The 24,221-nt window shown below is 34.9% G+C and overlaps 1 protein-coding gene across 1 annotated transcript in view; it reads right to left on the bottom strand.

Annotated features, from left to right (window-relative positions):
• Positions 1 to 4,551: 4,551 nt before the first annotated feature.
• The window catches only part of LOC106826097 (UDP-glucuronosyltransferase 2C1-like), a 42,377-nt gene continuing 22,707 nt past the window's right edge, over positions 4,552 to 24,221 (bottom strand). Inside the window, exons 2-6 of the mRNA XM_070505720.1 lie at positions 24,030 to 24,178; positions 19,783 to 19,914; positions 12,759 to 12,846; positions 11,199 to 11,418; positions 4,552 to 7,048 (exon numbers count right to left, since the gene is read on the bottom strand). Of these exons, the coding sequence (XP_070361821.1) occupies positions 6,769 to 7,048; positions 11,199 to 11,418; positions 12,759 to 12,846; positions 19,783 to 19,914; positions 24,030 to 24,178 (869 nt within the window). The 3' untranslated portion in view covers positions 4,552 to 6,768. The remainder of the gene's footprint in view (positions 7,049 to 11,198; positions 11,419 to 12,758; positions 12,847 to 19,782; positions 19,915 to 24,029; positions 24,179 to 24,221) is intronic.

The following is a 24,221-nucleotide window of genomic DNA, read 5'->3' as shown; positions in this document are numbered from 1 at the left end:
GAACAGAGCACTAGACACACAATTATCTGCAGTACAGTTTTTACCTATACATACACATTTTGTGTAAAGGGCAGAATCTCACCTAGTATATTAATGTCTTCTTCAGCATTTTCCTCTTTTCAGTACTATGATTACAAACATACTTAATCAACAACTTAATTATGTAACTATTTCTGGGCATAGGAGCAGGATTTGGGGGAATCATCAAGGGATAATGCAGAATTTTGGGGCTAGCAACTGGGTGTGCTATTATCAACTAAAATCTAAAGATCAAGAGAATATTGTGGTAATCAGAGCCCAGTTCTTAGTGGTACTGTCCTTACTGGGTGCTGCAGCTTCCCATTGGCAAGTACTAATGGGCATTGTAGTATTAAGAGCCATCACAGTGTATCTCCTGGATTCTCAAAATATTGCTCTTTGTTCATTGTTAAGCAACATCCTAATTTCATTCTCTGTGTGTTGGTTCAGGCAGATGAGAGAGGACAGGCTCAGCTTTCAATTTCACAAAATTAATTCCTCATAAATGCATTCCTTCTTCAAGAAATAGGACCTTAAAATCCATCGAGCCCTAATGTCATGGAGACTGGAAGCAAAAATTACTGAAAGATTTATTTCTTGTAATAGTATTAACTGCTGCTTTCATGTCTTGGTCTCAGATTATATATTCTGGTTTTGGAGGCAATGGCGTCCTATACTGACCCCAAGAATAAGGTCTTAAGCACTTCCTGTATGACAGACCTCCAAAAGATGCCATCTTTCAGCTTTTAATTGACCTGTCCAATAATGTATTAAATCAATTGTTTCCAGGTAATGGGCATATTATTGTACGTCTATTTCAAAATATTGCAAAGGTTGACTCATCCTGTTTGCTTGTCATCATGTATTTATAATTGTCTTATGTGAAAAATTGCTTAGAAGTGAACTTAATTTGGCCTGAAGTTCATTTACTGGTTTATATGACCCCAAGTGAATTTGACTATCCTGATAAATAGATGATAATCTCTCCCTGGAGAGGTAAAAATATGACAAACACAGGTGCATTTAAGAATAATGATGCAGGTTTAATGAGGTAATCCAATTAAAAAATTTTGACCAAAGAATGTGAGATGTTACAACAACATCCAGTGCCTAACTAGCATGAAAACCCAACCTGCCACAATGTCAAAAAGCTATTTCCATTGAACAATATGTGTACTTGGCTCCCTGAGTCTCTGTAAGAAACAGGACATCTGGTGTTAGTTAAAACAGAGAGACGAATTTGGAGATTTGAGTCCTATACCCATGTCTTGTATTTTTCAATTATTTACCAACCTAGATTTAAAGGAAATAAATTCTTAAACTATACGTGCTTACTATGTGGTTTGTGTGGTCTCTTGGATCTACTGCTTCAGGCACTTAATTGATTTTTTGCTGAGTAAAATTAAAATTGTAGCCTTAATACAACCCATATATTCAGAACAGCAAGTCCATTTTCCTGATTCCTTTGTTGTAAACTGTGCTGCCTATTCAAAGGTCATGTGTGGTGATGTGTGATATACCATCACAAGGGAAAAGACAATCACTGTGTTCAAGAATAGTGGTCCTGGAAGAAAATCTGAAGATAGGGAATGGCAAATACGTAGTCTAAATATGTGTATCACTCTATGAGGACCAAAACTGACCCTTCCATCATGGAAGGAGTCCTGTGTATCATTTTGATACCAATTGTGTGGCTGTTCCACTCAGAAAATGATGGTGAAAATTGGGGGCTCAATATTGGTCTTAAGTATTAGAATATTAGACACATGCAATGGCAGCAGCTAGTTTAGTACTGAAAGGTGGAAGTGCATATTCTGCAGCCCATGCTTCCATGGTCATTTTGTATGTGGGCGTATTCACAAGAAACAGGGAGGATGGGAAAAGAAGTTGACTGAAATCTACAGGATGGGCTGTCATCTCCATCTAGTCACTGAGCTTCGTTTGTAGTGGATGCCCTTTGATTAGCGTTTCATGGACCACAAATATCTTCAAGCTCCGAATACTATATACAGTGTCTATTGTCACAGTAAACCCAGACACTCATGCTCGTTGTTGGTAAGGATAGAGGAGAAAAGCATTTTCCAGATTAATAGCTGAGTCCCTGATACCAGGGGATGTGTTGATTTGCTACACTTAAGATATCATATGTGAACCTATGATTAGCTTTGTAAATTATTTTCTGAAAAATTATAATCATTTCTATGACTCACTTAACTTTTAGTACTCCAAACAAGTGTATTAAATGAGATTGTGATAGGAATCTTCACCTCTGTATCTTCCAAGTCTTTGACAGTACGTGGCTATCTGAAAAATCCCCAGAGTTATGACAGTGCTTGTGATGTATTATCTTGTTGAAAGGTGAGGAGCCAGCAATTCCAGTGGCTTCCACTTGGCCTTTTGTGAAGATCTCTAGCTTGGGTGATTGAAAGGCCTCACAAGCCTCCATAAAGAATACTCAGGTAATGCTTTTCACACAGGATAATTAGAGCCTGTGGAGTTAAAGTAAGAGAAAGAGAGTAAAGATGAACATCAACAGTCCAAAAGACTTCCAGGCACAGATCTCCAGGGTCCTTTCTTATTTGTACAGGACACACTTTGTTGTAGGAAATAAACCAACGAGATTTGTATGATGAAGTTTGATTTTATGTAGAAGACAAAAATAACTAATGGGGTCCTTTGCATTCCTCTAGTCCTTTAACTAAGCCAGCCTGTCTCATGGATTATAGCAGTTGTAATCCATAAATAAACTAGCCTTTGGAGGCTAATGGGAAAAGTGGAGGAAGACTTTCAAAGATAAACACCAAATCATAAATTATTAGTTAGCCACACATCCTTAGCTCAACCCAGAGTTAATACTAGACTCTAGACCTCCATGAAAATAACCATAGGCCTATCATCATCCAGGTGAGGTTACTCACATGGAGATCCTCTCAGTTGCTAAGTGTATCTGCCTTCTGGGATCAGAGAAATAATCTAAGATGAGTCCATGATCATACTGGATCCATTGTAAGAAGAACTGAGGGTAAATCCTTACCTATAACTTGACCTTTATGAATTCTCACTCTTCTTTTTGTACCACAGTGGTGCTTTGGGTCTTCAGAGATTAGTGTCAGTTCAAAGTGATTATTGAATAACCTCTAGAAGATCCAGATATTTCTCTTTCTCCTGAATGCAAGTACCATGGTAAATAGATTCTGTGTAATTTAATCTAATAAAGAGATCTTATCTGGAATTTTAACTGGAATTAACTTCTAATTTAGGTTGAGATAAATTGCTGCATCACAAAGGAGACAAAGAATTAGAATAAAGATGTCATAAGAAATGCTCAAAGGAAGAACTCAGAACATGTGGATCAAGATTGCATTATACTTTCCAGTAGGGAGAAAAAAAATGAAGAGCAGCTCCTAGCAGGCTATCATCTAGACTCATGAATGAGGAACAGGTCCATGATTGAGTTCATGTTCATAATCTGTCTGAGATGGGCATGATTGGGTAGTGAGACCACTGCTCTCTAATAAACTCTAGCAGATAATGTACTCAACTTATGTCTGTGAGGCTCTAAGAGTATCAACTACTTGGTGACAAGCATCCTCATCATCTGGTCTTGTAAACATACAAACATAACAGGCGAACTCACATTTCAAATTTTAGGTTTCTCCAGGTGTATGGCATTGGGTTTTGTGAAGATCTGGAATGAAATCTCGCTGCAAAGGGATGATTCAGGAGTAATACTAACAGAGTCGGTTTCTTCTACCTATCACCCAAGCAATTTGATGACTTTATGACACCTGGACAGTGAATCTTCCTTCAATTCCTATTAATTATTGAAGAAATAGGCATTTTATATCAATGAAGGAAGAAAAATCTAGTTTATTCTAAACTCTTCAGGAATTTTAGGACCCCCACTCTCATCATTACCTGGGTGATGAGAGCCTATGTCTAGGATTTCCTAGAAAGAGACAGGAACTATAAGGAGGAATGTTAAATAGGGCAAATGATCTCAAAAGAAAAAATGGCTTCTCTTCATAGTACAATCATTATTTTATGAAACGACAATTGCTTTAAGAGTGAAAGATAGGTGACTTCATTTCATGATGTCATATGGATTAAGTAGAAACATATATAAGATGATTTCATCTGAATTGATGAAAGGACCTCTCTGGGGGAAATGATTGGCAGAACCTGAGAGTGAGAGATTAGGATTTCAGTTTATTCAGCTGGGTTTACAGCCAGAATCCAGAACACTGTCAGAATTGGAGTGGGATTTAAAAGCCAAGAACTGTGGGAGAAAATGAAAAGGGAAAAGTAGAAGGTAGGTAGTGATTCAGCTTGCATTGCAGAATTTAGGTTCTCTGTTCCTAAACAGAGACTCTTCAGACTCTCTTCTCAGTCCCAGCTGTATAACACTTTAAAATATCATGGATACCATTCCATTAATTTAGGAAGTATGGTAGATCTGGGTCTGCAGGTGAATCATTATTTTTGGTAAACTATGTAAAACTTAAAAGAAAGAAATACTCCCCTCGTAAAAGGTAAGCAAGTTAAAAGATCAAAACATACAGCAATATGAATCACTTTTATTTATGATATCTACAACAGAACTGTTTGTTCATACATATATGCATGCTAATATGTACAAAATGCTTTCATCTACCTATTAGACTTTCAATTGGGTTATGATCCAGAAGAAAACTGAGCAGAGTTTTACAAAATGGTCACATATGAATTGTAAATAGTTTTAAAATAAAGTATTTTAAAATATGTTATTTTAACAGACTAAGAGAGCCAGAAGTCATTACTCCTGAAAAATGTATTCTTATTAAAACTCAAACTGGAAAAAATACAGTAAGCTTATAAAAATTTAGCCTCTGCAAACTGAAAATTATTATCAGAATGTTAATATATTTGATATAATGATCTATAGGTGATTTAAATAGATAAATATTTGTTTCTAAGAAAAGAATTTGTCTCTACAAGATAGAATATATTCATTTATTTGTCAGGGTAATTCTTTTGAATAAACTCAGAAATTGCTAACAAACTTTCAAATCTTGAGTTTACTTTATCTACTTAAGTTACATAATCTTACAATAATAAAAAAGTGAAAGGATATCTTGACTTCGACATAAAATGATCAAAGATTAAACTATGATTTTAAAGACTATGATAGGAAAGAGCATCATCTTATTGCCAGAAAAAATAATTCAGCACCATTATAAATTATTGCTGTGGTTACATTAACTGGCTCTTAAACCAAGCAGCGTTTGTGTTTACATTTTTTAAATTCTACACCTGAAATCATTATAATTATTCAATTATTTCAAAACCTTATAAAATTGGGAAAATATCTTTTTTCTCCCATGTTTCTTTAAAGTTAATTTCTCACCTAAGAATTAATTGGTTACCTTCCTCATATTTGTGTCACTATTACAGCAAAATACAGATACGCCCCTAGTTATTTGTATTATTCTAACACAGAGCCATAATTTTAGGTCTCTCAAGCTTGGGTTATAAATATCAAACTCTGTGGTAAATCATTTACTAAACTTGCTCAATAGACAATGTTACCACATATTGAATAATTCCTTGAACTTAAGGACAAAGAATTGCCAAATATATTGCAAGAGAATGTGTTTAGAAAAGACAGGAAGAGAAAGCCTTACTTCTATTAAAATTCAACTTATGTCTTCAAGTTGACTGAAGATTTCTGGACAACGCTAGGTATAAAGGATCCTAAGTACTTGTGCCTGGTATAGTCGTCACGGTACTGTTTACGAGAGGCCCAGGTGAAGTGATGGAGGAAAGGAAGAAGAAGAAATGGGGTAACTCATTGTTTCTTGTTAAATGGAGAAATCACTCCCACAGCAAATAGCATTTCTGAGAATGCATTTTACCCCAAAGTATCTGAAGTGTAGCTAAGTACTTTTGTCTCTTCTTTCCAAATATAGATAGGTAAAATTAGTGTAGGAAAGAATTTTTAAGAAAATTTAAATTAGGTAAAAGGTTAAGTATTAAATTCCAATCATTTACTTTTGCTCTACAATACCATCCATCCTGCTACCTTGTAAAAATCAACCAGTTCTCTGAAGCCACAAAGTGTTACAATACAAATCAGGTACTACTATGATTAATATCCAAATCAAGACAACCTGCATATCAAAGATAAAAAAATAGCGTTTTGAAGTCCAAGGAGGACAAAGTCAGAGGTGTCATATGAAATGAAACTGATGGTATAAACATGCTTCACAGAAGAGTAGAAACCATAGAAGTCTCCTGATATTTCTAATTGGAAGGGAGGCTCTTGTTACAGCTTCCTCTATCCTGCTTCTTGTCTAGTTGCTTTAGAGAATGTGCAGTAATTATAACATATGGGAACCAAAATGATGTTAAATATTTAGAAAATGTTCCATATGATGGATACTGAATACAGAATTAATCATTATGATCCTAAGGCTTCAAACAGCATCTCAATGTGTTGAACTGAAACAAGTGAATCAACTAGAGCACTAAGATTTCAATAGTAGCAACTCCCATGCGTTTATATGTTTATCTTCTCTTTTTAAAGACTAGATTACCTAAACCTTAATTCTAAATCATGAGGCCAACTCCTTGGAAGAGTATTTAATCTCTGACTTGATAAGCTGAGGAATGGACAAGAGCTTGGAAGAGTAGGAGAGGAATCTATTTAACTCAGTGGCTCGATTAACTTGGATGGGCCCTATCAAGATTTCCAGACAAACTCAAAGAAAACTACATTCTCTTTTTCTTCTTTCCTGTCTTCGCAAACTTCCAGCAGCAGAGCAGGCAACATTTTGTGACCAGAAACATAATAGTTGCCACACAGGCTAGCAGGAACCCAATCACATCCAAAGAATGGTACTGGTACCAGGTGAGATTGGAGGAGGCTGGCCGCAGGTGTTTGGCTCCTTTGTGGCGCATGACAAACTCGATCCAGAAGACTGCTCGATCCAGGGGCTTCATGGGCTGATCATGGTGAATTCTTGATAACCTCATAGCATTCTCTTTATAGCTAAAGATTGGATACATAGACAGAAACTTGAAAAATTTATGAAGAACATGATATACTAAATTATGTAATGTTATTAAAGGTTACTACATAATTATATCATAACCCTGTCATAGATGATATCATTGAGAGCCAGAATGCATATGACAGTTTATTTTCTCACGAGAAATTTCTAGATATGGCAGTCTATCAGTTGGAATTATTCAATATTTCATAGTCTAAGTAATAATTGGAGGTAGGAGAGAAAATAATTTCTGATTGGAAACAGCATTTAAAATGTTCATAAAAATGAATGTAGACATTTCAGTTAAGAATAAAGAATTTTGATTTCATTTGCTAAGTGTGGATTTAGGAACAAGATAGTGACAGGAAGTAGCATTGAGGAGCAAAACTATGATAAAGAGACCTCCCTCTTCCCCCACAGGTTGGATCTGGAGTGTAAGTGTTAACAATAAGCTAGTCTTCAATGGTAGCAGGCATTGGTTTCTGTTGATGATTCTCCTAGTCTGACTTTGAGAACAAACCAAAAAGTTAATGTGACCCTATGGGCAAAAAGTAGGGCCTGAGATTGAGTGGAGACTGGAATCTTTGCTTCAAGCTACAGAGGGATGTAAGTGCCTGTGGTGAGAAGGGACAACGGCAATAGTGAGAACACTAACCCTTCTAACTTCACTCAAGGAACATAAGACCAGGCCAGAGTTTTGGTTTAAGGTTTTGGGTGGCTGACCTAGAAGAAGGATTTCCTTGGATTTGCAAAGGAGTTGAAGGAAGGAGGTAATTCTTCCACACTGAAGTGCAATCATCATTTGAGGAGAAGATAGAACATTACATTGCAGAAAATAGTGGAACAACATGTAAAAAGTTCTTATGAAGAGAATGAGCAATCAGAAAACTTATACAAAGCCCTGTTATCCTTTGGTTTTAAAACAGCAGGCAGGCTTTTCTTAATATGCAAGAATTTAAGGAATAAGTTCCTCTGGCGATATCTCAGGAAGAAAAAGAAACAACAAAAGCTCCAAGAGACTTAAACAAAATATTTGTTAGAGAACAAATTAAGAAAACCAAAACCACTCAGGAATAGAAAGACTGAGGTAAAACATGAATGACATCACTAAATCTGTATGAATACCAAAGTAGGGTTAAACAACACAAAATTGTGGTCATAGACAAGGTGTATATGTTGTAAGCCTTAACAATGAAGTAATGATAAGACCACAAACAAAAATTAAGATGTGAGGTTTAAGAGACAAACATGAGAAGTTGAGAAGTGACTTTAGAGAAGTCATTCTATATTCATCAAAATTGGAAACATTTAAAAAATAATTATTCTAATCTCTAATGTCAATATTTGTTCATGGACCTATATGTAATTTTTAGTAAGAGATTTATCTATTAAAGAATACTTATACAAAGCCTGGCAATTCTTTTAGTTTCATGATAGTTTCTTTCTTTCCCTGAATATATTTATTTGATTTATTTTAAATAAAATAACGTAATTAATGTAATCATTTATGGTTGAGAATTTATGTTTATTTATGGTCACAGTTATGTTTATCTTGAAATGAAATAGTATTACCAAGTAACATCAAAATGAAAGAATTTTTTACAACTTTACTGAGATATATTTTAACTACAACAATGTGTAAATTTAAGGTGTAAAATGTATAACCTTATACACTTATACATTGCAATATGATTACCACTGTAATATTAGCTAATGTCTCCATCGCATCATATTATTACCATGTTTTTTTGTTGTGGTGAGAACATTTAGGATCTACTCACTTAGCAACTCTCAAGCATGTATTACGATATTATTAGCTATAATCACCATGGTTTACAAAGATCCCTAGAATTTATTCATCCTATACATGTATGTTTGTACCCTTTGACCAGTATATGTCCACTTCCTGAACTCCTAGGCCCTGATAGCCACCAGAGTCTACTCTCTGTTTCTCTGAGTTTTGCCTTTTAGATTAGAAATATAAGTGATATCATAAAGTATTTGTCTTCTCTGTCTGAGATTTCACCTAGCATAATGCCTCTAAGGTTATCAAAGTTGTCACAAATATCAGGATTTCCTTCTCTCCAAAGGTTGAAGAACATTCCATTGTATACGCATACCACATCTTCTTTATCCATTCATCCATTGACAGCCACTTAGGTTGCTTCCTTATCTTGGGCATTGTGAATAATGCTGCAATGAACATGGGAGTGCAGATATCTCTTCCGTGTCCTATCCTCATTTCCTTTGGATTTTTAACCAGAAATGTGATTGCTGAATCATATAGTAATCTATTTTTAATTGTTTGAGGGAACTCCTTACTGTTCACATGGTGGTTGTACCAATTTACATTCCCAGCAAAAGTATGTGTTCTCCTTTCTCCACATACTCATCAGCACTTATTATACTTGTCTTTTCATGACAGCAATTCTAACAGGTGTGAGGTGATATCTCATTGTGGTTTTGATTGCATTTCCTGATAATTAGTGAGGTTGAGCCCCTTTTCCTGTACCTCTTGGCCATTTGTATGTCTTTGAAAAAATGTCTATTCAGTACTCCTGCTCACTTTTTTATCTACTTAGTTTTTCCTGTGTGTTTGTTTTGCTATTGAGTTATATGAGTTCTTCATATATTTTGGATTTAACCCATTACCAGATATATAATCTGTGAATATTTTCACCGATTCCATAGGTTGCCTTTCATTTTGTGATCATTTCTTTTGCATATAGAATCTTTAAGTTTGATGTAGCCCCACTTGTTGGTTTTTGCTATTGTCCCTTGTGCTGTTTGTGTTGTATCCAAAAAAAATCATTGCCAGACTCATATAAAGGGGGTTTTCCCCTATGTTTTCTTATAGGAGTTTTATGTTTTCAGGTCTTATATTTAAGTCTTTAATTCATTTCTAATTAATTTTTGTGAGTGGTGTAAGATAAGGGCATAGTTTCACTCTCCTGTATGTGATATCCAGTTTTACCAGCATCATTTATTAAGGAGACTATTCTTTTCCATTGAATATTCTTGTCTACTTGGCCAAAGTTAGTGGACCATATGTGGAAAGGTTTATTTGTGTGCCCTCAATTCTGTCCATTGGTCTATGTGTCCTTTTTAGCCAGTACCATTCCTTCATTTATTGCTACAGTTTTGTAGTATAGTTTGAAGTCTGGAAGCGTGATGCCTCCAGCTTTGTTCTTTCTCAGGACTACCATGGCTATTTTGGATCCTTTGTGGCTCCATATCAAATTAGGAGTTGTTGTTTTTTTTTCTATTTCTGTGCCCCAAAGGCTGGAGAAGCTGTCACTCAACCCACCCTTACTTTCTTGGTTAGGGACTCTTTCTAGCTGAGCAGCTCCCTCCTGGCAGTAAGTAAGCAATGCTGGCTGGGGGATGGGACAATGCAGGCAAACGGAAACGATCTTCCTTCTCTTCGGTGATTGTTTACACGGTTTTTTTTGTTTCACTGTCTCGCTACAATTTCTTGCATGGAGTCAAGAGCTCTCCCGGAGCTGATTTTGTTCATGGATAGCTATCTAATTATTGATGTTTGTCGGGGGACAGGCTGGGAATTCTATGTCCCCATTTTGACCTCCCAATTTTACTTTATTTTCTTCCTCTTGTTTTAAGTTAAAATATAGCAATATAGAACATTTTTGTTAAAAATTAGTATGATGCAATTTTTATAAAATCATTTTTATGCTTTTCTTTATCCTTTATAAATTAGCAAAATAAAATATTTCAAGTAATACTTCTCTATTGGTAATTGGTTATAGCTGCACGAGGAGAATTAAGTGAGTTTTAATTTTTGTGTCTCTATTTTTTTGTTATAATACCTAAATTCTCTATAATGGTACTACCAGCAATTTGTGAGAAACAAACAACAATTTCTATTCATACAAATAAAGTTTTGTGTCTCTTTAATAATAGCTTATTTTCTTTACATAAATTTAGAGTTTCTTTGAGGTTGTAATCAATTATTCATTAACAATACGTGAATTAAAATGTCATGGAATTTGAGAAGTATAAGATAATTTTATTTGATATTATTAAGGTGTTGGTGATTATTTAAAAGTAACCAATTTAAAATTTAATGAATCAGTTTATTTCTTTTAAAATATTATTTGCTTCTCAGTAAAGAGTATATTCTATACTCACGATGGGTTGTTAATAACTTCCTTCAAAGCGTTAAGTAGATCAGAACTGGTCATTGCTTGCAAGTCTACTTCAACAGCTGCCCCTTTGGCCTTCAAACGAGCAATATTTCCAAACTGATCACCAAATATTGGAATTCCCACCACAGGGATCCCATGGTAAATAGCTTCATAGATTCCATTCGTTCCGCAGTGAGCAATAAATGCTCTGGTTTTGGGATGACCTAACAGGAAAAAGTATATCATTATCATAAGTTGTGAGAGTTTCAGAAACAGAAAACCATGACCACTGCACAGAACATTGATTCAATTAGGCAATATCTTCTGTACAATTCTGTGCCATGAGGCCATATATAAATTCCTATAAGCTCTAAAAAAAGCAGCAGTTTGTTATCCCAGCAATTAAGTCATTCCCTAAATCTCTGAGAAGGTTTCTGTGGAGTTTAAATGATGGACAATAGTTGTCAGGTGGACAAGGTGTTGGGTTAAGGAATATATTAACAAGATATAATGGAAAGATTGAAGAAATGAGAGTCTTGTGTGGATGGGGAAGGGGAAGCAAGATGTGCAGTGTTTCAGCAGGAGGATGTTGGACTAACAGGCTAGAAAACAATACTAGGACAAGTTCATGAAGTACTCTGTTTAAGAAAATGGGATTTTGCACTTGATTTTATAATATGGAGTCATCTATAATACTAAAAATCATAAATAGAATTACCAGGTTTTTATTTTCAAATAGCTATAGTGGGGAAGAGAGAAGAGAGGCAGTTGAAAACCAATACAGAGACTCAGGAGATACTGCAATATTCTATGCCAAATTTAATGAGAGCCTGATCTAAAGGTATGTTGACTCTGATTCTGAGAAGAAGGAGATTGTATAGTAAACTGGAGAATTATAAGTTCCATATTAATGTTACAGCTGGACATAAATTCTCTCCTCGACCAAACTCTAGTCTGGCTCCTCTGAACTTTATTCTCAACTAGGCCCTGATATTTTCGCTTCTGTGTGTTGTCTCTGCATTGTCTAATTTTAGCAAGAATCCTGCTAAGTCAGTTTAGCTAGACTCTCCCAGACTCAATATCTGATCACCCTCTATATCTGATCAGTTTCCTAATCTGTCAGCATCTGCCAGGTGATGTCTCATCACCCTGACCTACCTTCAGCGAGCATCTGGTTAGGTCAGTTTATCCAGAGTCCTCCATGCCCCTGAGGTTTCCTCAGATTAATTTTCCATCTAGTGCCCACCCTCCCTCCCCCTGCTCCCTCTGCTGCTCTGCTCCTTGGCTATAAAATCTCTACTTTTCCTTTTTGCATTCAGAGTTGAGGCCAATCTCTCTGCCTCACTGCAAAAGTCCATGATGGCCTTCAATAGTGTGCCTTGCAGTCTTTAACGAGAGTCATGAATACTTTTTCCTTTAAGAAACTTCAGAAAAAATGTGAAGAAGACTGGAAGTGGTTTTTTCGCTTGTTTTGAATACAAATTTGCTGGATATATTTGTTATTGAGTAATCATTCAGATTATCCCTCATTCAACTCTTTTGTTCTGCTTCTCTTTGGTCTTACCGAGAAGGTCATTCTGTGGAATCCAGTCGTATAGCCGTGTATTGGGTCCTAATGTATCTGGTTTCTTTCCTCTGTATCTCCACAGAACCTGTTAAGATAAATGCCTTTATTAAAAGATTTTCAGAATCACAGAATTCAGTTACTTAGAATTAATCTACTTCAATGCCTCCAGATAACAGATGAGCAAACTGAGACCCTAAGTGATTAAGTAATGGGTGTTTTTAAACCGTTCAAACTGCAACTATGCTTCAATTGCTTGCTATAGTCCTGATAGATAGGCTGTCATCAACAGGACAACTCTCATTTGGTAGATAAAGAAAAAAAAAATCTGTATCTGAAATAATTACAAATTGGTGTTACTAGGCCTTTCTGGTAAATGGAAGTTTTAAGTGGAGTTATCAGAAGCAAGGGGGAGGGATGTTACTTACAATCATTTTAAGAATTAGTGTTTTGAACTTTTGTTACTTATTTGGCAGTAATATAAAGGCAAACATTGTCTTATTTTTACTATTGTAAAATATACATAATGATATTTATCATTTTAATCTATTATGGTACAATTCGGTGGCGTCTAGTATATCAACAATGTGTGTAACCATCACCACCTTCTACACCTCAAGAAGTTTTCATCATCCCAAACATAAACACTGCACCCTTAAACAATAACTCCCTGTTCCCCCACTCCCCAGTCCCTGGTAACCTTGATGTTTCTTTCTGTCTCTGAGAATTTGACTACTCTAGGTACCTCATGTAAGTGACATCATATAGTATTTGTCTTGTTCTTGCTGGCTTATTTCACTTAGTGTTATGTCCTTAAGCGTAATTCATGTTGTAGTGCATTAGAATTTCCTTCCTTTTGAAGATTTAGTAATATTCCGTTGTGGGTACATACTACATTTTATTTATCCATTTATTTGGTTATTGTGAATGATGTTGCTATGACTATTGTGTAAAAACCCTATTCAAGTTCATGCTTTCAGTTCTCCTGGATATATAGCTAAGATTGGAGTTATTGGGTCATCAGGTAGTTCTGTTTATCTTTTTGAGAAACTGCAACACTGTTTTCCACAGTGGCTGCATCATTTTTTACTCCTACTAGCAATGCACAAGAGTCTTTTTGTCTCCACATCCTACTGATGCTGTTATTTTCCGTTTTTGGATAGTAACCATCCTAAGGCGTGTGGAGTGGTATCTCACTGTGCTTTTGATTTACATTTATCTAATGATTAATGATGTTGAGTATCTTTTTAGGTACTTATTGGTCACTTGTATATTTTCTATGGACAAGTGTCTATTGAAGTCCATTCCCATTTTTGAATTGGCTTTTTGTTGAGTTATAGGAGTTCTTTACATATTGTGGATATTAATTCTTTATCAAATACATGATTTGCAAATACTTTTACCACTATATAGACATTGCATTTTGCTATCCTGATAGTATCTTTTGATGCAGAAAAGTCCTTAATTTGGTAAAGTCCAGTTTATCTATTTTTTCTTTTGTTGCCTGTACTTTTCATGTCATTATCTATGAAATCATGGCCAAATCCAATGTGAGGAAGATTTACTCTAGCACTTTCATCTGAAAGTTTTATACTTTTATGTCTACAGTTTAGGTGTTTGGCTCATTTTGAGTTAATGTTTATATGTAGTGTAAAGTGAGGGTCCAACTTCATTCTTGTGGATGTGGATATCAAGATTTTACCAGCGCTATTTTGAAGAGACTGTCCATTCTCCACTGAGTGACCTTAAACAATTGTTGAAAATCAAATGACCGTACATGTGAGGATTAATTTTTGACTCTGTCTTCTACTTCATTGGTTTACATATCTGTTCTTCTGCTAGTACTACATAATTTGTGGTAGTTTTATATTAAATTTCAAAGTTGGAAAATGTGAGTCCTCTAATTTTTTTTCTTTTTCAAGATTCTTTTGTCCATTTGTGGCTCTTGCAGTTCTGTATGAGGTTGAGGATTAGATTTCCCATTTCTCCAAAAAAGACTCTTCAATTTTGATAGGCATTGCATTGAGTGTAGATTTCTTTGGGTAGTGTTGACATCTTATCCATGTTAAATCTTCGTACCCCTGAACATAGGATGGCTTTTCATTTATTCAGATCTTATTTAATATCTTGCAGTAACAATGTTTTTTAGTTTTCAGCATATACACATTTCACCCTCTTGGTTAGACTTATTCTTAAATATTTAATTCATTTAGTTGCTTTTGTAAATGGAATTGTTTTCTTAATTTCATGTTCAGATTGTTCATTGATCATGTGTACAACCATAACTGATTTTTGTATGGATCTTGTATGCTGCAAATTTGTTGAATTTGGTTATTAGTTCTGGTACCTTTTTATGGATTCTTGGAGATTTTCTGTATATAGGATAATGATATCTGCAAATAGAAAATGTTTCACCTTTTCCTTTCCAATTTGGATGCCTTTTATTTCTTTTTCTTGTGTAAGATCCTAAGCTAGAACGTCTGGTACAATGCTAAATAGCACCAGTAAAAGCAGGTGTCCTTGTATTGCTCCTTACCTTAGGAGGAAAGTTTTCAGTTTCCACCATGGAGTAAGATGTTACCTGTGGGTTTTCAAAAAATGTGCTTCACCATATTCAGGAATTTTCCCTCTATTCCTGGTTTTCTGAGAGGTATTATCTTGAAAGAATGTTGGATTTTGTCAAATTCCTTTTTTGGGTGCAAGTGGAAATGATTGTGTGTTTTTTAATCCTTCATTCTATTAATGTAATGTATTACATAGATAGATTTCTTGTGTTGACCCACTCTTGAATTCCTGTGATAGACTCCATTTTATCATAGTGAATACTCCTTTCAATATTCTGTTGGACTTGATGTGTAATACTTTGTTGAGGATTTTTATAGCTGTATTTACAAGGAATCTTGGTCTGTAATTTTATTTTCTTGGGATGTCCTCATCTGGCTTCTGTATCAGGGTAAATTGGGCCTCACAGAACCATTTAGGAAGTGATTCCTCCTCTGCAAATTTTTGGAAGATCTTGAAAATGATTAGTTTAATTCTTTAATTCTTCTTTAAATATTTGATTCAATTTACCAATGAAGCTATCTGATCCAGGACTTTTCCTCGTCCAGAGATTTTGGATTAGGAATTCAATCTCTTAATTTGTTATAGGTCTGTTGAAATACTCTATTTCTTCTTCAGTCAGTTTAAACAACTTGTATGTTTCAAGGAATTTATTTCTTCTAGATTGTCCAATTTTTCTGGAATGCACTTGTTCATAACATCCTTATAATCATTTTTATCTCTGTAAAGTCAGTAGTGTTCTCCCCATATTCATTTCTGATTTTAGCTATTTACTTTTTCTCATTTATTGTCTTTGCCACTCTAGCTAAAGTTCTGATAATTTTGTTGATCTTTTCAAAGAACTAACTTTTGGTTTCATTAATTTTCTCTGTTGTTATTCTATTCTCTGATTTATTTATCTTTGCTCTAATCTTCATTATTTCCTTCCTTCTGGTTGCTTTGGGTTTAGTTTGCCTTCTTTTTCTAATGCTTTATGATATAAATTAGTTTATTGATTTTAGGTCTTTCTTCTTTTGCAGTATAGGCATTTACAGCTCTACATTTCCCTCTGAGAACTGCTTTCACTGCATCTCATAAGTTCAGTCTGTTCAGTTTTCACTCATTTTAAAGTATTTTTAAGTTATCCCTGTAATTTATCCTTTGACCATCTGGTTGTTAACTTCAATAGCATACAAAAACTCTACTCCTTTATAGCTCCATCCCCCCTTCCATTAACGATGTCACAAATTACATATTTATACACTGTGTTCCTAATAATACAGGTTAATAATTGTTTTTTATGCATTTTTCTTTTCAGTCAGTGAGAAAGTGAAGATATGGAGTTACATCCAAAAATGCAATATTCCTAGCTTTTATAATTGCCTTTGTAGTTACTTTTACTGCAGATCTTTAGTTCTTATGGTTTTGTGTTACTATCTAGTAGTCTTTCATTTCAACATGAAAGACTACCTCTTGCCTTTCTTGAAGGGTAGTTCTAGTGGTAATGATCTCCCCCAACTTTTATTTACCTGGGAATGTTTTAATTTATACTTCGTTTTTGAGGAAATTTTTGCCTGATGTAAGATTCTCAGTTGAGAATTTTTTGTTTTAGCATTTTGAGAATATCATCCTACTGCCTTCTGACCTCCAAGGTTTCTGATGAGAAATGGAGGTCATTTCTGTGATTAGTTGCTTCTCTCTTGTTGTTTTCAAGACTCTACCATTCTCTCTGCTTTTTAACAGCTTGATTATAATGTGTCTTGGTGTGCATCCCTAAGTTTATCCTATTTAATGTTTGTTGATTTTCTTGGATTTCTAGATTCATTTCTCCCATTAAATTTGGGACACTTGCAACCACTATTACTTAAAATGTTATTTTTGACCATTTCCCTCTTTCTGGGACTTCCATAGTGTGTGTGTTCTTCCACTTGGTGGTGTCTCAGAAGTCCCTTAGGCTTTGTTCACTTTTCTTCATTTATTTTTCTTTCTGTTCCTCTGACTCAACAATTTGTGTCATCTTGTCTTCAAGTTTGCCAGTTCTTTCTTCTGTCTGTTCATGTCTGCTTTTCAATCCAAGAGGAATTTTTCATCTCAATTATTATACTTCTCAGCACCAGATTTCTTTTTGTTCTTTTTGTAGTTTCTTTCTCTTTATTGATCTTTTCTTTATGTTCCTATATTGTGTTTTTTTATATCAATATCTTCCTTTAGGTTTTTGATCATCTTTAAGGCAATTGTTTCAAAGATTTTGTCTAGTAATTCCAACATCTAAGCTTCCTCAGGGATACTTTCTCTCACATTATTTTGGCCCTTTGAGTGAGCCATACTTTCATGTATCTTTGTATGCATTGCTATTTTTGTAGAGAACTGGACGTTGGATTCTTATAATGTATTAACTCTGGATTTGAGATTCTCCTCTTTCCTTGTGGCTTGATTTTTCTTTTTTTTTTTGGTTCTTGCAGGGTATCTCTTTGCCAGGAATCAGCCTGAGGTGAAAGCTGTACATCTTCTCAGATCTTTTCTTAACCTGTGTCTCTTGCTGGACATGCACATGGCTTTCTAAATTCTGCTCTCTGTGAGGATGTTTTAAAGTGGTCTCATTCTTTATTGTCTTTCTCCTAAATGGAGAAAAAAGGAAATATGGAAAAAAAAAGAGACAGTGTTGCTCCTTTAAATTTCTTGAAGTATTTTTAGCTTGTGGGGGTTGAAAAAACTATGACCAACTTCCAGGCCTCTACCTCAGTGATTAAAGGTAACAATCAACAATCAGAATACAGAAGCCCGATATTTGGAAGATATGATCCTTATTTCCAACCTTGGCTCCACAAATCATACCAGGAATACAGGCATTTTGCCTGGCTTGGGGCTGGGAGATGGAGGATTTGATTCTGCTGTTCTTCTAAAGGCTGAAGTTGACCAACATTAATTAATCACTATTTAACAGGCAAGCTTTCCCCTGGAAGTTGTGAGTGCTCTGATGGACTTCAGAGTTCCGGAATAGTGACATCAAACAGTTTCTGCCTATATAATTGTTTTTAGGTTAAGTGGCAGATCCTTGGTTCTTCCTACACCATCCTCATGTCACCTCTAATCACTGTATTTTAATGTAATAGAAAATTGAATATTTTTATGAAGATCCTTTCTAGATTAAATATTTAAATGAGTATTACTTCAGCAAACAACTTTTGAAAGAAATTTGGATATAAATACAAGTATTGTTATGATCATTTAGAACTTAAATGACATATATTCTGGTATTTTGCCTAAAACTAGAAAGGAACATTATCCCTGGCAGTATGAGAAAAACATTACTCAGTTATAATCTAGAATGATGTTAATACAAAAAATCTAAAAGGAGCATCATATCATGAACTGTGCAAACCTTTTACTATATTACTAAAAGTTTTTTTTTTTTTAAAGATTGGCACCTGAGCTCACAACTGTTGCCAATCTTCTTTTCCTTTTTCCGGCTTTTCTCCCCAAATTACCCCAGTACATGACTGTATGTTTTTCAGTTGTGTGTCCTTCTAGTTGTGACATATGGGACGCCACCTCAGCGTGGCATGACAAGTGGTGCCATGTCCATGCCCAGGATCCAAACCAGTGAAACCCTGGGCTGCCAAAATGGAGTGTGTGAACTTAACCACTCGGCAACCGGGCCTGCCCCTGCTAAAGGTGTTAACTGTTTAAACAGAAGAATCACTATTTAGAAGTACTCCAAGAATCTAAGCTATCAGTACCAGACTCAATTAAGGCTTCGTGCAAAATCATTGATTATAAGGAAATATGGTCCCAAGGACCTTGTGAATTGAGGCTGTGTTTTTGAATATCTTTTCCTTTATTCTCTGTCATGCTAGTTGTACCCTCTATGTATGCCTCAGACTTAAAAAGCAAACCAGAGATGTTGGCCCTGTGGCTGAGTGGTAAAGTTTGCATGCTCCACTTCAGTGGCCCAGAGTTCACTGGTTCAGATCATGGGTGCAGACCTACACATTGCTCGTCAAGGCATGCTGTAGTGGCATCCCACAGACAAGAACAAGAATGACTTACAACTAGGATATACAATGATGTGCTGGGGTTTTAGGGAGGGGGAAAAAAACAACAAAGAGGATGATGTGCAACAGATGTTAGCTCAGGGTCAATCTTTGTAGGAAAAAAACAACAACAAAACTAGATTAGATTACATGGAAGCCTTAAAACCTAGCCATAAAGCTGACAGATTGTTTGAGGTCAGATTTAGTTGTAATTCACTAGTTAAAGAAAATACTGCAATGCTTTCCTGTTAGTAACCCCAGATTTAAAGCAAGAGAGCAGTCAAATGTTTTTAGCTATCTTCTTCTAACATTTAATATTTTTTCTTTAAGAACCAGTTAAATTGACACTAACAATACCAATAGCTGTTTCTACATTTGTAAAGTACACTTTTAAGGAGACATTCATGGATTTTAGATTAGCTGCCCCTCAAAAAATAAGATTATCTGACCTTCTGTGGAATCTGGGCAAGGGCTGATGCAATCATGTTAGACTTTTCTTCTGTGAGGTTTTGGATCATTGACCCCAGAGTAAATACCACAACTCCATCTTTTCCGGAGCTCTGGACAAACTCTTCTAACTCCTGTAAAGAAAACAAGACTCTTTGTAATATGAAAGTCTAGAGTTATGAGAATACAATATTCGTACACTTTTCTCAATGTGTCTCAGTTACTAAACCAGTTCTACCTTTTCATACATTAACCATTTTAAAGTATGAAATATGACCTGAAATCGCTGGTTATTAGGCAAATTAAAAATGGTTTAAACAGAAGTTTTCTATCAAGCTGTTCTAAAGATTTTTGAGGTGTGCCTTTGTGTTTACATATTATTGACTACTAGTTATCTTTTGCCAGGTGCTAAGCTCTTTATATGTAGCATTTAACTTCAATACACAGTGATCTTAAGGGATATGTATACATTTGCTGCTGAGATAGCTGTCTCAGAGAGATTAAGGACTTGGTTCAAGGATACACAGCTGTGGATGGCAGAACTGAATTTCTAAGTTAAGCTTGTTGATTGTAAAGCCAATGACCATACTTAATACTCTATTCTGCTTTCCAACTCTCTCCTCAATGGTCCAAATGAAGACTTGACTTCTACTTTAAGATAAATAGCTCTGCTACTTCACTTCATATTTAACCTTGGGTACTTTGAAGATTATCGTTAACTTTTATGCTGAATCAGTCAGTAATATGACATGCTAATGGGAGGTTTACATTGTTTTTCCGTTTTTTCAAGTTTTTCTTTATTTTGGTTCCATTTGTACTTTTTATAAATTTCCACAAACACATATAGGAATGAGGTAGCCATATAACTTACTGATCAAATAAGTGATGTAGAAATACCTATGATGCACAATCAGGAGAGAACAGTAATATTATGGGAATGTATTGCTTTGCATTGAAAACAAAAATAGTATGTTTAATCATGCTGAAGTTAAAGGAAGTTTTTTCACTCTATATTTAAGTACTAACCAAAATAAGCCAACCAAATGAGACAAGAAAAAAATGTGTCAGATTTAAATGAGAAGACATAAACTTTGTACAGCTGTGAATGACAATATTGGGAAATGAAAATAACCAATATGCAAACCATTATAAGTGACATTTGGTCAGATTCATAATCACTACACAAAAATCAATAATATTTCCTCACAACAGCAGTAGCCAATGTGAATGTTTAAAATGAGTCATCATTCACTATAGTAATTAAAAAATATAAACTGCTTAAGAGTACAGACAAATGTACTTTTATTGAAAAAAGTTTCAAATTCTAGTAAATGACATAAAACAAGACACTAATATATAAAGAGATGTATTGTGTGTATTAGTCAGTGTTCTCCAGAGACACAGAACCAATACAATGTGTGTATATCTATCCATCTATATCAATCTATCTATCCATCTCTCTCTCCCCCCTCTATCTCTTTCTCTATCTATCTACCTACCTATCTATCTATCGAGAACGATTTATTTTATGGAATTGGCTCACGTGATTATGGAGCCTGATAAGTCCAAAATCTTCAGGGTAGGGCATCGGGTTGGAGATCCAAAGAAGAGCCAATGTTGCTCAAATCTGAAGGCCTTCTGCTGTCAGACACTGCATTAGGTTGGGAGAGGTCAGTCTTTTGCTCTATTAATGCCTTCATCTAATTGAGTGAGGCTCCCTCAGATAATGGAAAGCAATTCGCTTTACTCAAAGTTCACTAATTAAATGTTAATCTCATCCAAAAATACCCTTGCAGAAACATCCAGAAAATGTTGGAAACATATCTGGGTACCTCATAAAATTAATCATCATATTGTGGATATAGATGGATTGACTTAATACATAAAAATATCATTTTTTTATATTTTCAATTATGGCATAATTTTATTGATAAATTGGCAAATATTTTAAAATTATATAGAATATGTTTTTATAAATAATTAATGAACTTTGAAAGAGAAAAAGAAATACTGGGACTTCTTAAATCAGAGAATAATATACAATACATTTAGTGGTACTAACCTCCTAACAGACAAAGTGAACAAAAAAACAAAATATTGAGACCAGAAAAAAAACCATGAGTATCTAAAAGCCTGCTATATATAAGGTGATATCACAAGTCATTGAGACAACCATTGAGAAAAATTCACACTGAGTCAATTATATACTATTAGGTAACACTATAGAAATATATTCACTACTTAGACATAAAATGGAGGGGACTCTTTACCTCATATCATACATTAATATAAAATCTAAATGGGATACATGAATCCATATTAAAATAAAATATGAAACAGTAGCTTTCTAATATTAGAAATGAGAAAAATATTTTAAATGAGACATTGAAAAGTACAAACCATAAAGTACAAATGATGGATATGATTACATCAAATTTAGTACTTTATTTTTACTATGTCACCTGTCAGACTTTCAGCAACACCCCTGTTCACAGAAGCCTTTGCCATCTGGCTCACAGTCTTCTGGTCCATCCCAAATTCTACGTCTACCCAGGGTGACTTAACCAATACAAAATCATGTCTTCTTATTCCTTGACATCATTATTTTAAATCACTGCTTATGGAAAAGGCAAAACAATGCAGGGAGTAAAAGAATTAGTTATTTCCCAGGATTTAGGGGCAGGGAGCGATAAATAAGTGGAGCAGGGGATTTTTAAGGCAAAGAAACTATTCTGTATGATACTATCAGTGTGGATACATCTCATCTTACATTTCTTAAAACCTACAGAAAGTACAACACAAACAGTTAAACTTAATGAAAACACTGGCCTTTGGTGATACTTATGTGTAAATGTTAGTCTATTGATTGTAACAAATGTGCCACACTGGTGTGGGATATTGATGGTGGGGGGAAGCTGTGAGTGGGAAGAAGACAGGAGATAGGTCAAACTCTCTGTACTTTCTGTTCAATTTTTCTGTGAATGTAAATGGATATAGAAAGAAGTCTATCACAAATAATACATAGGCTTGTCCCCTGAGATTAAGAACACTGAATTCAATAACTGCTTACTAGACACTGCATTGGTATGTCAAATTCAGCATGCCCAAATATAAACACATTATTTACCCTCACAACTGTTCCTTACCTTAACAAACGCCAATATGCTCAATAAAGTGTCCATAAAAAGAAACAATAGAGGAAAGACATACAAAGAAATGAAAGCCAAGGATTTGTTCTTGAACTTTCTCCCTTAATCTCCACCTCCAATCAATAACCAAATCCTATTGATTTTCTTTGTAAATCTTTCTTAAATCTCTGCACTCCTACTCAAATCACTATCATATTGTAGTTTGGATCTCTATAATCTCTTTCAGGAAGCATTGCAACTATATCTTAGCTTATTTCCCTTCTTCAAATCTTGCTCCATTCCAAAAAATTTAATAGCCAAGTTTTATGAAAGGGTAAGATGCATCATGTTACTGCTTAAAAATTTTGCATTGATCCTTCACTGACCTTAAATTTGAAGTAAAGAATACTTAGTAGTGCTCATTATTTTTTATAACCTATCCCTCAATTAACTCTCTAGCCTAATTTATTTCCTTTGTTCAAACCAAACTGTTCATCATCACTGCACTTCTGCCAGATCTTTTAGATAGGTCTTCATATCTCAGTTTGATCTATTCTCAAATTATTATAATTCCTCACAATTCTCCAATTCTAAGATGAGATTATGTTAAATAACATGCAACTACAAAATCTCAGTGTCTTAAAACAATTTATTTCTTTCTCATGCCATACGTCCATTTAATGAGCTGCTGTTGGTACAGATATTCTTTAATCCAGAACTCAGATTGACAGAGTAGCCAATATTTGGAGCACAGCCTGTTGACATAACAAAGGAAAAGAAAATTCTAGAGTATCTGGACCTGACAATTAGTTGTTGGATCGGGAAGTGATCCATGACACTTTGGCTCATAGTTATCACCTAGAGAGTACTTCATGGTTCCACTAAGTTCAGGGCTAGGAATTTCATTCCTATCAAGTATCTGGTATACTTGATGAACATAACTAATGATTGCCATGTTAATGTTAAAAGTTCCCTCTGTCAGCATAATAGCCTAAAAGGATACTGTCCATTAATTCCTGTGTCTATGTTTTTAGTTTGACGTCAAATATTTTAAATAATAAACTAGAAATCATTCCAAAAGACAAATACTCAACGAAGCAAACATAAAGACATTTAATTACCTTTGGGAGGGGCTTTGCAGGCTTGCAGTGTAGTCCTCCAACAAATTCAAAGTGAGGTAAATAAGGGTAAGGAAATTCAAAATCCCAGGAAGTTCGAATCAACCACATTTCAGCTTTCCCCATAGTCTCACATATTGTGGTAGGTTTTCCTGAATAAAAAGGAAGGGTAATAGAGGAAAAACAAACTGATGT

This window comes from Equus asinus, chromosome 3, assembly GCF_041296235.1.
Source record: "Equus asinus isolate D_3611 breed Donkey chromosome 3, EquAss-T2T_v2, whole genome shotgun sequence".
In the NCBI taxonomy this organism is placed as follows: Eukaryota; Metazoa; Chordata; class Mammalia; order Perissodactyla; family Equidae; genus Equus; species Equus asinus.
The sequence above is the reverse complement of the archived record's forward strand: the minus strand, read 5'-3'. Positions and strand labels throughout refer to the sequence as shown.